Genomic DNA, 15,071 nt, shown 5'->3' on the forward strand with positions numbered 1-15,071 from the left:
ATTAAATATAGAAAAAAATACATAAAATGTTTATAAAATTAACCAAAAAAAGTAATGCTCTGATAACATATATATATATAAGTGGCATTCTTTAACTGGTGACACCTGAATGCATTGGCAAGTGGCATGGCAGTACATCTGGCTGGATTTAGCTGTTTGTTTTATCAATGTAACTTGTTTTCAAGGATCAGAGAACAAGGTCGCTCTAGTCAGTCCAAGCAACTGCAGTCTTCTGTGTGCAGTCCAAGAACGGATTGCTGGATGATGAAGTAGCCATCTATAAAAATGTGACCCCTGGGTCAGAGCCAGTGAGCAGCAAGCCTGATTTATTTCCTTCAGGCTAGAAAACACTGTTTTCATGAAAGTATAACGAGCAGCAGAGCTTTATTAAGCGTGCTGAGCCATACCTGGCTTGTCATTCTTGAACTGTTCAAATAAGAAATAATTGCTTTGCTGGCTGGCTTGCTTTCATTATCTGCCGTGTGTAGGCAATGCACGCCCAACTAAAATCTGTTTCCCAGGTTGTTTTCCGAGAGATATATGCTGTTGTTTGCATCGAGAGGCAGTAAGATGAAGATGCAGATAAAACCTTTCAGTCTTTTGAAGGATGGAGCGGCCTGCCATAATTGCACAGAGGGCATTAGAATAGCGCCGTTCTACATTCAGACACTCACTTGGCAATCGGCAGTCTATTATTCATCATGGATTAATGTTGTATGTGACACGGATGAGGAAAACATAGCATGCCGATCCACATTTTGATGATGTCACAATGAGCTTAGTGTCATGCAATGAAAATATAATACAGCTTCAACTGTAGCTCAAAATATACTTTCCACTTTCAAAGTCATTCGAGGGAAGATCACTGCGGCTGAAGTAAAGACGAGCGCTCCATGAGTTAACCAGGGATTGGCATCTCTAACTGGGCAACATGCAATATGGAAAAGCAGCTAAAAACAAACCGGCAGCCTGATGAAGTGTGTGCTTAATGATGAGCGCCGGCTTGTGCTCGAACATTAATATTTCAGACTTTAAGGCTCTCGTGTCATACATTACTCAAAACATCCTCCCCACGCTCTGTTGTCTCCTGTAGTGCCGCAAGAAAGATCTTAAAGTGATACCCAAAGATGAAAACTATGTCATCACTGACAAACTTTAAAGTCGTTACCAACTGGAAGGATTTCATTTCTTCTGTGGAACACAAAAGGTGTATTAGAGAAATTAATTTTAAGTTGTCATTGGCTTATCATAATCTTTTTCATTATACACAGCAAAAATACTACTTTCCTACTTCTAAAAATCTAGTTAATTTAAAGTGTTACTTGCTGATTATCTGTAATTATTTGTAAACATTTACTAGCAATTTCTGAGTGAAAGTTGTCACTACATCAGATATATATATATATAATTATTATATTTTTTTTTTTCATTATATGGGGTCATTTATGGTCATTTTGAAGCTTGACAGCACTGGTTTCCATTCATTGTCATTATATGAAATAGGTCAGGATATTCTTCAAAAAATCTCTTTTGTGTTCCATAAAAATCTAAGTGGTTTGTTAATGTAAAGTGTTTGTCATTTTGGGTGAACCAACCATTTACAGATCTTTAAACCTTCACATAACCAAGAAAAAAACGTTTTTAAAAAGAACGTTTTAAATGTTCAGAAGACATCTTTTCATATCTTCATGAGAACATTAGCGGAACGTTCTTCGAGCCTATTTTTGTGAGCTGAGTGTCCGCGCAGACAGACTGTGAATGTGTTTGCTGTGAGCTGAAGAGAGAGCTGTGAGGCAGATTACTGGATCAAGTGCTTTTGTGATTGCAGACTCTGTTCCTGCTGCTTCGGCCTGCTTCTTTTATCAGATGCTCTTTCCGTATGTCTAATTAATCACTAAAACAGACCGATAAATGATGCATTTCTAACTCGTGCATGGGAGTTTGTTCCTAGCTGTCCCTGTATTAGGGCTGATCTGAAGTCCTCTGCAGCTCTCGGGACAGACTGTGTGCTAATAGTTTAACCCTGTTATTGTCCCAGTGCTGGTGTTAGACGAGCTCATGTGAGTTCCTGGAGTTAATCACGCTACTCATCCTGTGAAGCACAAAGCCCTCTTAAACTGAAAGCCAGATTAGACAGGCACTTTAATGCTTAGATTGTGCTGTCAGAAGATTTAAGGCTGGATAATCACCATGCAGAACTAGCTGGAACATTTCTGCCATTCAGTTTCACCAAAGTCACGAAGAATAAATACACTGTAAAAAATAAGTGTACTTTTAACTGTAACCCAGAATAAGGGGTGCTAACTTTGGCAACAGAACCAATCATAAACTGCCTCAGGACTTACCACATTAAATATTCATGAGCTTTATACGGCCTCAGAAATGCTTAGGTGATTTGTTTAGTTTCAGCATCTGAGAGGACTCTGCCAGTAAACTTCCATGAGCTTTTTCAGTAGACTAAAAGCGTGGAAATTTGAGGGGTAAAAAGTAACAAAAACTCAACTGGGCAACATTAAGAATGTGCTCTTGCTTTACTCACGGGCATATTTGTCCACCTCAAGCATCAGGCTGATCCTTGCAGAAGAGCTGCATCATAACCGCTAATGTGGAAAAAACTGTAGTGCAACATTTGCATGGCAGCATTTTCACAGGTAGTATTTAAAATAATTCGCAAGCTCCTTACGTTATTATTGAAGCCTGTTTCTGTCATGGAATAAGGAAAAGAAACATAATTGCGACTTTTTAACTCACAATTCAGTGTTTTCCCCCACAATTCTGAGTTTATGTCTCATAATTTAGACTACATACTCAAGTCAAAATTCCAAAATACATACTCAGAATTCTGACTTTCTTTTATTCGCAATTCTGAATTTACATCTTGTAATTTAAACTTTTTTTCTCTTAATTCAGTTTGTCTCGCAATTGTTTTTTTTATTCTGCTTAAAAATAGAATCTAATTGCAACTTTTCATCTCACAATTCTGTGTTTATAGTTTGCAACTACTTTTTTTTTCTCAGAATTGTGCGGAAAAAGTCTGAATTGTTTGATAAAAAGTCTAATTTACTGAAAACAGGCTTCCATACATTGTGGATCTCATAAATATAGAAATAAGAACATGAATTCACAGTTGACAAATATACAATGAATCCTGAAGCTGATTTCACAGGTAAAATAAACAGTGAACAGTCTGAAACAAGATAAACCAGGGCTTAAAGTGGCCTTGGATTAACCATTTCAAGTGAGAAAAGCCATACAGTCGTAGTAAAAGCGTACTTTTAGCCACTAATAAAGCAACATGCAAGCATTTGAACACCAAGTGGCTTTGTTCTCTCTCCCGATGCCCAAATCTCTCGCTGTATGCGGCAACCACTAACAGGTCTCGGATCAGTGATCCTGAAAAGAGCGCAGGAGCAACTGCCATGCTTGCACTGTGAGCGAGTGCTGTTTGATACGCCGTGTTATACAATTTATTTTTAACATCTGAATGAAGGGACTGAAAACAGGCTTCCATACATTGTGGATCTCATAAATATAGAAATAAGAACATGAATTCACAGTTGACAAATATACAGTGAATCCTGAAGCTGATTTCACAGGTAAAATAAACAGTGAACAGTCTGAAACAAGATAAACCAGGGCTTAAAGTGGCCTTGGATTAACCATTTCAAGTGAGAAAAGCCATACAGTCGTAGTAAAAGCGTACTTTTAGCCACTAATAAAGCAACATGCAAGCATTTGAACACCAAGTGGCTTTGTTCTCTCTCCCGATGCCCAAATCTCTCGCTGTATGCGGCAACCACTAACAGGTCTCGGATCAGTGATCCTGAAAAGAGCGCAGGAGCAACTGCCATGCTTGCACTGTGAGCGAGTGCTGTTTGATACGCCGTGTTATACAATTTATTTTTAACATCTGAATGAAGGTTTTGTTCTCCTGTCTGAATGAGAGCTGTTGCTCAAAGTCTGAATGTACATTTCCACTTCCAGTCAGCATGATGTGAACCCACAACCCAAATAGAAGTTGTTTTGTTGTTGTATGATTCTAAGACACAAATCTTAAATTTAGCACATTTTATGGATATGTACACTTACCTGTACTGTCCCAGCTAAAAAAAAATTCTAAGAATGTTTCGGTAACATTTCCATTTCTTGGTTATCAAACGTTAAGAGAACATTCCATTTGATCATTTTGCAGACATTATGGGAACGTTACTTTTGAATGTTCTTGATACATTGTGAAACATTTAAACAAACATCCAACTAAAATGTTAGCCAAAGTTCTGAGAACGTTCCCTGTGAGCTGGAATAGTCCTTTAATACAGTTTAAAAAACATCCCTACATAATTACTTAATTATTATACCTAAATGTTTAAAAGTTTTGAAGACTTTACTGTTGTCCAAAAATATTAAAAGTGTGATAATAAACAATGAGCAGTATATGTTTAGCTTATATGTATAGAGATACACTGTACGATGGATGCATGTAATATAAATGCATGTATTATGTCCTAAAACACTTATTCTGTCCTAGACATCATATGAAGCTTTGCTCCAATGAGACTGTATTGTACAATGTGACAAGCCATATAGTGTCATATATGCGGCCTACAGCCAGCTGCTGGAACAATATAGCAGGTGATAAGAAAACAGTCCCATCCCATCACGTGTTTGATCATCCAGATGTCCGAGAGAACCATTTTAAGGATTTATGTCTAGTTCTAGTTCTACAATGTAAAGTTTTGGGGCTTGAAAACATGTGATGACTTCATTACCTGGACTGTGACTGCTCTGGTCCATCGGTTAATGTTTTATCTTTATCAGGGACTCATACATGTCTCCCCGCAGTTTTGCTGTGGTTTTCGGTCTGTGTGTAATGACTCTCTCCATGCATGACTCTTCAGGGGAAAGAGAGAGCGTTTAACATCAGTGCTTATGCTTCCAGTTTACCTTATACATGAACATTTAATCATTTAGCAAACACTTTTATCCAAGGCATATAAAGATTCATATGAAAAAAAGCAATTATGAGTCTAAAGTAAAAATATCTGTGAATATATTTTTACTTTAGACTCATAATTGCTTTACTGGGATACAACATTTCAAGCTTAAGCAAGAGTAGAGCAATAACCTGAACAGAAGTTTATGAAAAGTAGAGGAAAAAGACAAGGAGACATGTTTTGGTTAAACATTTTGGTTAATAAGAAGTATTTATGATTACACAACAGTTCCAGCCCTTGTATTCTACTTGGAATTTCACTGTTTGTATGGCAATGCATGTCTGATTTTTCTTGTTAATATACAGTCCAGTAGTTGGTGACAGATGACTTTATGAGTGAGTCATTGAATCATTCACTCAACCGATTCAGTGTTTTAAAACACCGATTCATTCAGATATTAAACAACACTACTGTGTATTTTTTCCTGTTGGATTCTTTTGGAGCTATTTTCATGGGCTGAGCAAAAATAGACAAAGACATTGGTAATGTTTTATGTTTTTGTTTATTGAACTGTTTGGAAAAGAAGCACAGCGTTTGCAGTCATGTTGTTGCAGCTGCAGCTCAGGTCTGTTTTCAGATGACGTGTGTCTTACATCTGGTTCAGGAAGGTGAGGAAGCAATGAAATACAACTTCTAATAAAAGAGATTCATAAAGATAGTATAATTTAAGTCCATTTAATTGTGTTGCTGAAATGAAAGACTGAATATAGGCAGCAGATTCCCTCCGTTTGGGTGAAACGATTAAGCTATCCGCCATGTGTGTCATAATGTCTGCCCATTAGTGTAATTAATGCCGCTAATTAGCAGACCATCATTAATACAAGTCTAATGACAGCAGCATGCATGAGCAGCAAAGACTTCCTCTATAGCATCTGCGGTCACGTGAATCCCTCCGTCATCCGAAATCCTAAACAATGCTTCTTACAGAAGGACAGATTCATGTAAAGCCTTTCATTTCTGCTAAATAAAATCTTTAAATGACCAACATACAGTGACTTTTCTCGGAAATGAAAAATGAAAGGAGGTAAATAAATCCAGCCAAGTATCCTTTAAAGTAAGGGTTTAATGCCAGATGAATTCAAACTCTATCCTCAAGATTAATCTGAGATAAAGCATCCTGCGGGATGTGTTTGCATGCATCAGTCATACGAGACGAACGAGGCTAAGAAACTCCAGTCCTGCATGCACATTAATGAAAAACAATACTTCTACAGCATTTCATAATATTCATTTCAACATTTACTAATGCATTTTGAAACAAATGTAGTATCCGTTAACATGCACGGTGAACTAACAATATATTTTTATGAACTAACATTAACCAAGATTAACAAACGCTGTAACAAAATACATTGCTTATCGTTAGTTCGTGTTAGATAATGCATTAACTAATGTTAACACATGAGACTATTGAAAACTATGTTACCACTATATCTGACTTTTTAAAAATAATAAAATAAAATAAATCTGAATAAATCTTACAATGGAAATAAATCACCAATTTGCTCAGGACTTTTACATTTACTCTTTTATGAAAATCAATTCAAATTGTTGTGTATATCCTCGCTTTTATACGGTTTATGGCATTGCATTATCATGGCAACAAAGTTGTAAAATTCTATAGAATTTATAAAAATAAAAATCTATTATGTCTTGCACATGTACTTTGTTACAATGTGAAACAATTGTTTAAAAAGTGTTTCACTGTTTCACTTTAAAAATCAAAAAAGAATAAGACAAATGCGCACACTCTAAAAAATGCTGGGTTAAATAGAACCCAGCATTTTTTTTAAAGTGACGTGACGTGACATGTGGCCAAGTATGGTGACCCATACTCAGAATTAGTGCTCTGAATTTATCCCATCCAAAGTGCACACACACAGCAGTGAACACACACACCCGGAGCAGTGGGCAGCCATTTATGCTGCGGCGCCCGGGGAGCAGTTGGGGGTTCGGTGCCTTGCTCAAGGGCCCCTCAGTCGTGGTATTGAAGGTGGAAGAGAGCACTGTACATTCACACTAACCCAACATTCAAATGCATGGATCACGCTAATCATACACCGAACACAACAGAGATGATCTTTTATTCTGCAGCACAGACTGTGCTGATTTCGAATGTTAATGCTCATATATTAGCATGATTCATTCAGCTGTCAGTATGAAGCAGGGTCAGACCCCCGTGGGGCGAGTGACCCGTCTGATAAAGACTCGCGGAGGCCAGCTGGACTTTAACTCGGTGTCAAGGACCTTCTGATGCTGGCATTAACATAACAACATAACAGACATAACTGTCTTCATTAGAATGTGAGGTGTGTGCTGTCAGGTGCCTGAGCCCGAGGCTCTCGCTCACTATCAGCGCTCATGCAGGATTACAGCATTACACAAATCAGCTCAGCTGTATATTGCTCATCTTTGCCAGTGTCTGCTCACAGCACTGCTGCAGAGAAACACACACACACACACATCAGTAACCGCGCACAACCTCAAACACACTCACTGCAGGAACTGGATGAAGCCTGGAGGGGGCAAGTTGTCACGTCTTTCACTCCAGTGAATATTTCCCCAGATAAGAGGAGACTGTTCTGGCAAGGTTTTCTCAAAGTTATGAACAAACATTCCTTCAGTAACGTTCAAAGTTATCTGGTATTTTATAAAGTTCTCAAAACATTAGCACATTATGCATTGTTCGTGGAACGTTTTTCTGAAACATTTTAGTTGGATCTAACTGGATGTTTGTGTAATTTTTTAAATGTTACTATTTGTTTCAGAACATTTGAAATTAACACTCCCATAAAAAAACAACATTCTTAAAAATTGAAAGAAAATTAGAAAAATTATTACGTGGAATTTTCACTAATCATGTACATAACCAAAAAACTAAAAAGTAAAAAACAAAACAAAAAAAAGGGCATGTTTTGAACATTCCAAAATAACGTTTTCATCACTAAATGAAGCATTACTGAAACATTCTTAGAAGATAATGTTGATAACTGGTCTCAGGGTGAGTTTATGTTTGAAATATACTCGCGTAACAAATTTAGGTTATAAAAACGTTGTGGAAACATTGTTTTGAAATGTTTCTAAAACATTGAAATGTCGTGATCAGAACATTCGTTAAAGCTTACAAAACTGTTTCTTACGACGTGCTACTAACTTTATTTTCATTCCACAAGCGTCACTTTAAGAACGTTTTGTCCTAACATTTATATAACGATTAAAAACATTAGTGAAAGTTGTGAGAACGTTCACTGTTAGCTGGGTAATTTCTGGATAGGCACATATATTAACAAAAAAATAAATAAACAGCTTTTTGTTTCCACCAGTCTTGCTCAGAATTATTGAACTCGTGCTGGCCTTTTGTGACAACATGCCCCGATAGCACTGCATGCTGTCTCACTATATGGCACACATTAAATAGACTATTATAGGTTAAATGTAACTCTTGACTGTCTATAATATCACAATCCAATGACATCCCTATTTTTTGTGTTTACGATATCCCTCATGTGTGACAGTAACATCAGTAGTTTAATTATATAACAGACATGTATTGAATGTATTATTCATATGCTTTATGAAAGGCTGACTCAGTGAATAACGGCACACCTCATCGAGCACATGTTTGCACACTGTTTTCTGCTGTATGTCAGTCAACAGCATGTCTTGGGTTTGTGCTTACTGCCATCTTCAGGAGCAATAGTGCTGCTGTTTCATCAGATGTGGCCTCTAGTGCTGATAGTGAGGGCCATCATAATGTCCATATAGTGCTTGATGGCTGGAGAAAACACATGCACTGGAGACACGAGTGCATACGGACACAATAAAACACTACGAGGGTTTAAATAGTATTACTTTAAGATTGGTATTACATTAAAACTTACATTTAAAGCATTCAGAGACCAGGCAGTAGCTGTTATCTGTAGAAAGGACGTCAGTATGTTGAATGAGAATGAGCTTTAACTATGATTAAAGATCATTTCACAACATGACTGGCTTTTGTGAAGAATGTCACATTAATCTGTCATTAGAAATAAAAGCATCCCATTTCTAAACAGATCGAAAAGCAATCGTTTTAAGGGCGAGACACTATACGGTGTTTTTCATGCACTGGTCAGTTTTGAGATTTTGGTCTGTTTTGCTTCCATATCATGTCTTCATTCAGACTAGTGGAAAGAAAACATCCGAAATACACATTTATGTGTTTGTTTTATTGCACTTTTTCTATTTGCGTCATTTCAATTCCAATCTGTGTCTTCAAACAGCTTTTTCTCTTACATACCAAACTTTACAATGTATTGTTGGCTATTGCGACTTCAGTCTGCTTTTGTGCTGCAGGGACACATATATCCCCTCTAATATATCAACAAAATCATGCAAGAATTTTGGTCTTGGCTTTATATGAAATCTTCAGATTTCAGTTCTGGAAATGCATGCAAAATGCCAAATTTGCATATTTAAACATACCATTTCAGAAAACTTGTAATAGATGTCTCAATGTACTGTGATGAATCAACTGGGGAATTATGGTGCTATCTATTAGTTATAATACGAACGCTGGCGTCTCTGCTCTATTTCAGCGGCTCGGCCACGGCCACGGCTCCGTCCTTCACGCCGCCCACCACAGTGAAGAAGGAGCGGGGCAGCAGCGAGCGGATGTAGAGCGCGACCCTCGGCACGGGATGAGCCAGGAGGACCTCTGGATTCTGCCGGTTCACCGTCCTCACCATCTCCTGCGCCAGACTGCTGGGGCTCACGCCGTGAGTGTGCAGCTTACTACAGATATCTGAAACAAGACTTCAGTCAGTGGCTCTAGTGAGCAGCTCTTCTATTTATCGCCTACATAGGCTGCTGCCTTCTAAGGAACCATATAAGTGACACATTTGGAACACGCTACGTAGACAAGACACCTGCGCTTCATACAAATAGAATAGAGTTTGATTTTAGCATGCTGCTAAACTAAGCATTCAATACCCTAATAAGCATAAAAAGACAGTAATACTCAGGTTGGTTACTACCAGCTATTTTTCAATAGAACTGTTTGATTGAAATGCTTTTTAAACAGAACCTATCAGAGTTGAGTTTTCACAGGGAATTCTGGGATCAGGGATCAGGCTGTTGATTGGTCAAAACTTGCCATTGAAAAAAAAAATCCGAAAACCATAAAAATGGAAGGCGAAAAAATAACATACACACACATCTGTGGGGGTATGTTATTTTTGTACAAATTTGTAAAAATTGTCCAATTTTTACAAATACTTTAACTGCTTGATTAAGTGACTGAGTGACATTTTCTTCAAATATAGGCTATATATATATATATTCTCTTTTTCTCTCTATGTATACACACACACACACACACACATTTTTTTCATGCATACTTCAATTCAAATTTATGAATCATACTTCTGTCAAAACCAAGCGTCTAACTGCCCAATCTGGCAGCACTCTGTAGTGCACCTTCAGTCTGATGCCTTAAAGTCTTGTCTACACAGGCAGGTTTCTCACTAGGTTTCTGGACCAGAGCAAAGGTGTGAAACTGACAGAGACTAGCACACAGAAGGTGTGTGTGATGCAATTACTGTTCATTTTCAGCAAGGTGTGTAGCATGAAACAGATGTATCCGAGGGTGTATGCCTGCATTTTTACTGCACAAAATAAACATGTAGGCACACTAATACTTGACTGTATAATTGAGCATTGCTGTGACTCAGTGCCGGTCGGGTTACTCACAGGCCCAGGGGGGGATGATGGGTGGTGTTTGGGAGGGAGCGCCGTTCTCTGCTACTGCGTTAATGAAGGTGAGGCTGATGGTGCTGACGGAGATGCCGTACTCCTCCACCTCAGCTCTCAGACAGTCAAAGAACGCCTGGACCGCGTGTTTGGACGCAGCGTCTGGAAAACACATTGATCAGAAGGCAAGAGACTATACAGGCAAAACCAGTGTTTTTCATGCATTTGTCAGTTTGGAGATTTCAGTCTATTTTGCTTCCATATCATGTCTTCTTTCAGACTAGTGGAAGGAAAACATCCGAAATACACATTTAAGTGTTCGTTTACATTATTACACTTTATCTATTTGCACATGTAGATTTTAGCTTTACAGTTTTATTCCTATCTGTATTCTGAAGGCTTTTACTGAGGAGTTTGTTCATATTTCATTCACACTGATTTTTAGAACAATTTTTCTCCTAAAAAAAACATGGTGAAAATTTATTTGTTTCCTGCCTGTTGACAGTATTTTCAGATTTACGGAGTGATAAAAAGAGAAATCCAAAATCCCCTCTGGAAAATCCTTTAACTCTAATATAACAAAAAAATCATTTGAACCTGGCTTTATCCAATGTTCACATGCAGAGTCGTTTTTAATACCTCGTTTGAGTATTTGCTCGTTTGCGAAATGTGAATGGGTGCCGTCAGAATGAGAGTCCAAACAGCTGATAAAAACATCACAATAATCCACAGCACTCCAGTCCATCAGTTAACATCTGGAGAAGACAAAAGCTGAAACACATCCAGCATTAAGACATTTTTAACTCAAATACATTGAGTCCATAATCCATAATAACAGGGCTTCTCAGAGATACCAAACATTTGGAGGTTTGAGCATGACAGCTTCCTCTCCTTGAGCATGGATGGATGGATGGATGGATGTACACCACCGTACAACATTTTAGGGAGGTTTAAATAAATAAATACATGTATAGGGCTTCTCAGAGATACCAAACATTTGGAGGTTTGAGCATGACAGCTTCCTCTCCTTGAGCATGGATGGATGGATGGATGTACACCACCGTACAACATTTTAGGGAGGTTTAAATAAATAAATACATGTATTAAATGTAAATTTGTGTACAGCTGTTTAAAACATCAATATCTTATGCAGCTTTGCTTCTTAAGTAACTAAAGACATTTAGCTATTTTTACTGGAGAACAATGATGTTCTGCTGTGTAATGAAGAGATCTTAGATCATATTAGTACTGAGTGCTTTTAATGATTAATGCTTTTTATAAACTGAAGCGATGATTTAATAGGTTTTTGCATTTTAATAGCATTTTAAAAAATGTAACCATTACTTATGGCAGTATGATTATGATAAAGTAAATGAAGTCAACATGTTGTCTGAAACCCAGCAGAGGACCGGCATTAAGAGACTAGTGGACGTTGGGCTGTCAGGAGGAAATCCTGCCATTGTTCACGACAGAGGAGAGACACACAGACATGGCCTGAGCTATGAAAGTGCTGAAAGTGCAGAGAGCGTGTGATCAAAGTGAACACGAGACAGGCTTGCTGATGGTTTCTGTCTTTTTTATAAACTGAAGCGATGATTTAATAGGTTTTTGCATTTTAATAGCATTTAAAAAAATGTAACCATTACTTATGGCAGTATGATTATGATAAAGTAAATGAAGTCAACATGTTGTTTGAAACCCAGCAGAGGACCGGCATTAAGAGACTAGTGGACGTTGGGCTGTCAGGAGGAAATCCTGCCATTGTTCACGACAGAGGAGAGACACACAGACATGGCCTGAGCTATGAAAGTGCTGAAAGTGCAGAGAGTGTGTGATCAAAGTGAACACGAGACAGGCTTGCTGATGGTTTCTGTCTGATTTTAGGACTGTAGGTCTAATGATGGCAGCTCATACTCGCTTTGTTGGGGTCTGATCCACTGCACAGAGACTCATACAGAGATTCAAGCTTATCCCAGCTCGGCCCGCAATTTTAAATAAATGCTCTTCTTTTTAACTTTTTATTCATCAACAAATCCTGAAAAAAAGTATCACGGGTTACAAAAAAATATTGTGCAGCACAACTGTTTTCAACATTGATAATAATCAGCATATTATACTGATTTCTGAAGATCATGTGACACTGAAGACTGGAGGAATGATGCTGAAAATACAGCTGTGCATCACAGAAATACATTACAGTTTAACAGAGATTTACATAGAAAACAGCTGTTTTACATTATAATAATATTTCACAATATTACAATTTTTCCTGTATTTGAGCATAAGAAACTCCTTTAAAAAACATTCAAAATCGTTCTGATCCCAAACGTTTCAACAGTGTGTGTGTCTATATATATATATATATAGTCGAAACTGCAAGATAAAAAGTCATAATTACCTTTTGTATTTGTTATCCTGTGCAGCAAACGGGCTTCCATTGAAAACCAGTTTATTTTTCTGACCTTATTGACAGATATTTTTTTATTTTTTTAAAGCTAAAACTCACTTCTTTTTTGATACAATTTTCATAAAGCAAGACTTAATATCTTGTGCAATTTTGATTGTGAAAATAAACGTATTTTTACGTAAATTTTTGCAGAGTACAGTGGCAGAGAGAATGGAGGACGGGCAGATACTGTGATGAAATGCAGTCTGTCCTCAGTAAAGCACGATAAAGGTGTTATCTGCTCGTTCCTTTCAGAGTCGCATTCCTGTAAAGACAACAGAAGTGTCTGATGACCCAATCACAACATCACAACACAGAAACTCCCGCAAAGCACACAGCTCACGGTTGATCAGTCTTTATGCTCTCTGCTTTCTTTCAGCCTCCCGCTGACTGCTCTTTGTCCTCTGTACAGATGAACAGATCCTTTCACCAAACCCAACCCAACACTATCACACACTGAACTGTACAGAACACGCTCACTCACAAGCTAACAAGCCTTGGTAACACTTCCATTAATAACATTAGCAAAAAGTATGACAGTATATGATGTTTAACAGATCAAATTGCTACAAGTATCACTTTATGACAAAAAAAGCATAAAAAGCTTTGAACAAGAATATCTTATGCAGTTTATGTTGTATTAAAGATATGTAAATATGGAGAAAAATTAGTGTCTTCTGTGTAATGAAGTGATTTTTGATCATATTAGTAGCAAGTGCTTTTAATGATTAAAATAACTAACATTTGGCAGATACTGCAAAGTGTATGTTAAATTTTGACCACAACTGCATATGGATCCATGAAGAACCTCCGACTTCCATGGAACCTTTTCACTGTTTCTTCAAAAAGTTCTTTAAGAAAAAATTGTTCTTTTAAAAACTGTTAAAAACACAGAAAAATAGTTCTTCTATGGAGTCACTGCGAAAACGGCCTGTTGGGACCATTATTTTTGAGAGAGTGGTAGTATCAGAACTATAAAATGAGCCAAGTTTTATTGTTCAATTTTGTGGCGAAGAAGTAATTAATAGAGCATTAATAAAGCATTACCACTTCCCGTTCCGGACACGGCGTCTGTGATCACCACCACTTTGTTCCGCAGCATGGACTTGGACATGAAGCGCATGACCTCAGTGTAAACATAGTAAACTCCAGCAAAAACCACGATCAGCAGCGGAAGCACCATAACCGATGGGAGACCCATCTTCTGAAAACCAAGAAAAACATTCATCTGACAGCTAAAATCAAAACACAAGAAATGATATGCTGAAATCATGCATTACTTTCTAAACTGAAAACATATGAAGCGTGCACTGAAAGGGAAGGCTTTGCTTTAAAGGAATTGTTCACCTAAAACTGAAAATGTGCTGATTATGTTCTCATCCAGGATTCCTCCTAATCTGGGATGATCTGAGGGTGAGCACAATTTCAGCAAATGTTTATTTGTGGGTGAACTATTCCTTTAACAAATGCTGATCAGCTGTATACAGTAATGTGTGTCACTAGTTCCATAAAAGTGTGACTGAGGACAGGATCTGTAAATAGCCAAGCTCTCGCCACTGACACTAGATACACAAGAAGCACATATCTGGACATACATGAAGAGAATAGATGTACCTCTCACTGTTACTGCATTCAGTGATGTAACCAACAACCACTTTGTTGCTTTTTAACAAAACATTTCCAAATCCAACACAAGCAACAGTGTCACAGATAGATTAATGCCTGGCTAGTGCTGATATATAGTGCCAATCAACAACACACACACACACACACACACACACACACACACACACACACACACACACACACTCTCTCTCTCTCTCACACACACACACACACACACACACACTCTCTCTCTCACACACACACACACACACACACACACACACACTCACACACTC

General features: G+C 37.7%; 1 protein-coding gene across 1 annotated transcript; it reads right to left on the reverse strand.

Moving 5' to 3' along the window:
• Nucleotides 1–9,278: 9,278 nt before the first annotated feature.
• On the reverse strand, nt 9,279–10,929 carry LOC107562674 (dehydrogenase/reductase SDR family member 7C-A-like). Its single transcript, XM_016247357.1, has 2 exons — nt 10,725–10,929; nt 9,279–9,777 (listed from the first exon to the last, which is right to left on the reverse strand). The coding sequence occupies exons 1-2, from the start codon at nt 10,897–10,899 to the stop codon at nt 9,563–9,565; spliced, it is 390 nt and encodes a 129-aa protein (XP_016102843.1). The 5' UTR covers nt 10,900–10,929; the 3' UTR covers nt 9,279–9,562.
• Between the last annotated feature and the right edge of the window lie 4,142 nt (nt 10,930–15,071).

The sequence above is a fragment of the Sinocyclocheilus grahami genome, unplaced genomic scaffold, assembly GCF_001515645.1.
Source record: "Sinocyclocheilus grahami isolate Dianchi unplaced genomic scaffold, SAMN03320097.WGS_v1.1 scaffold832.1, whole genome shotgun sequence".
Lineage (NCBI taxonomy): Eukaryota > Metazoa > Chordata > Actinopteri > Cypriniformes > Cyprinidae > Sinocyclocheilus > Sinocyclocheilus grahami.

What these genes read in the sequence shown, in the direction of transcription:
- LOC107562674 (XM_016247357.1), bottom strand. Translation starts at nt 10,899, where the DNA reads ATGTGTTTTCCAGACGCTGCGTCCAAACACGCGGTCCAGGCGTTCTTT. An exon ending in CATCATCCCCCCCTGGGCCT is followed by an intron (nt 9,778 to 10,724) that starts GTGAGTAACCCG and finishes GTCTTGTTTCAG; the next exon opens with ATATCTGTAGTAAGCTGCAC.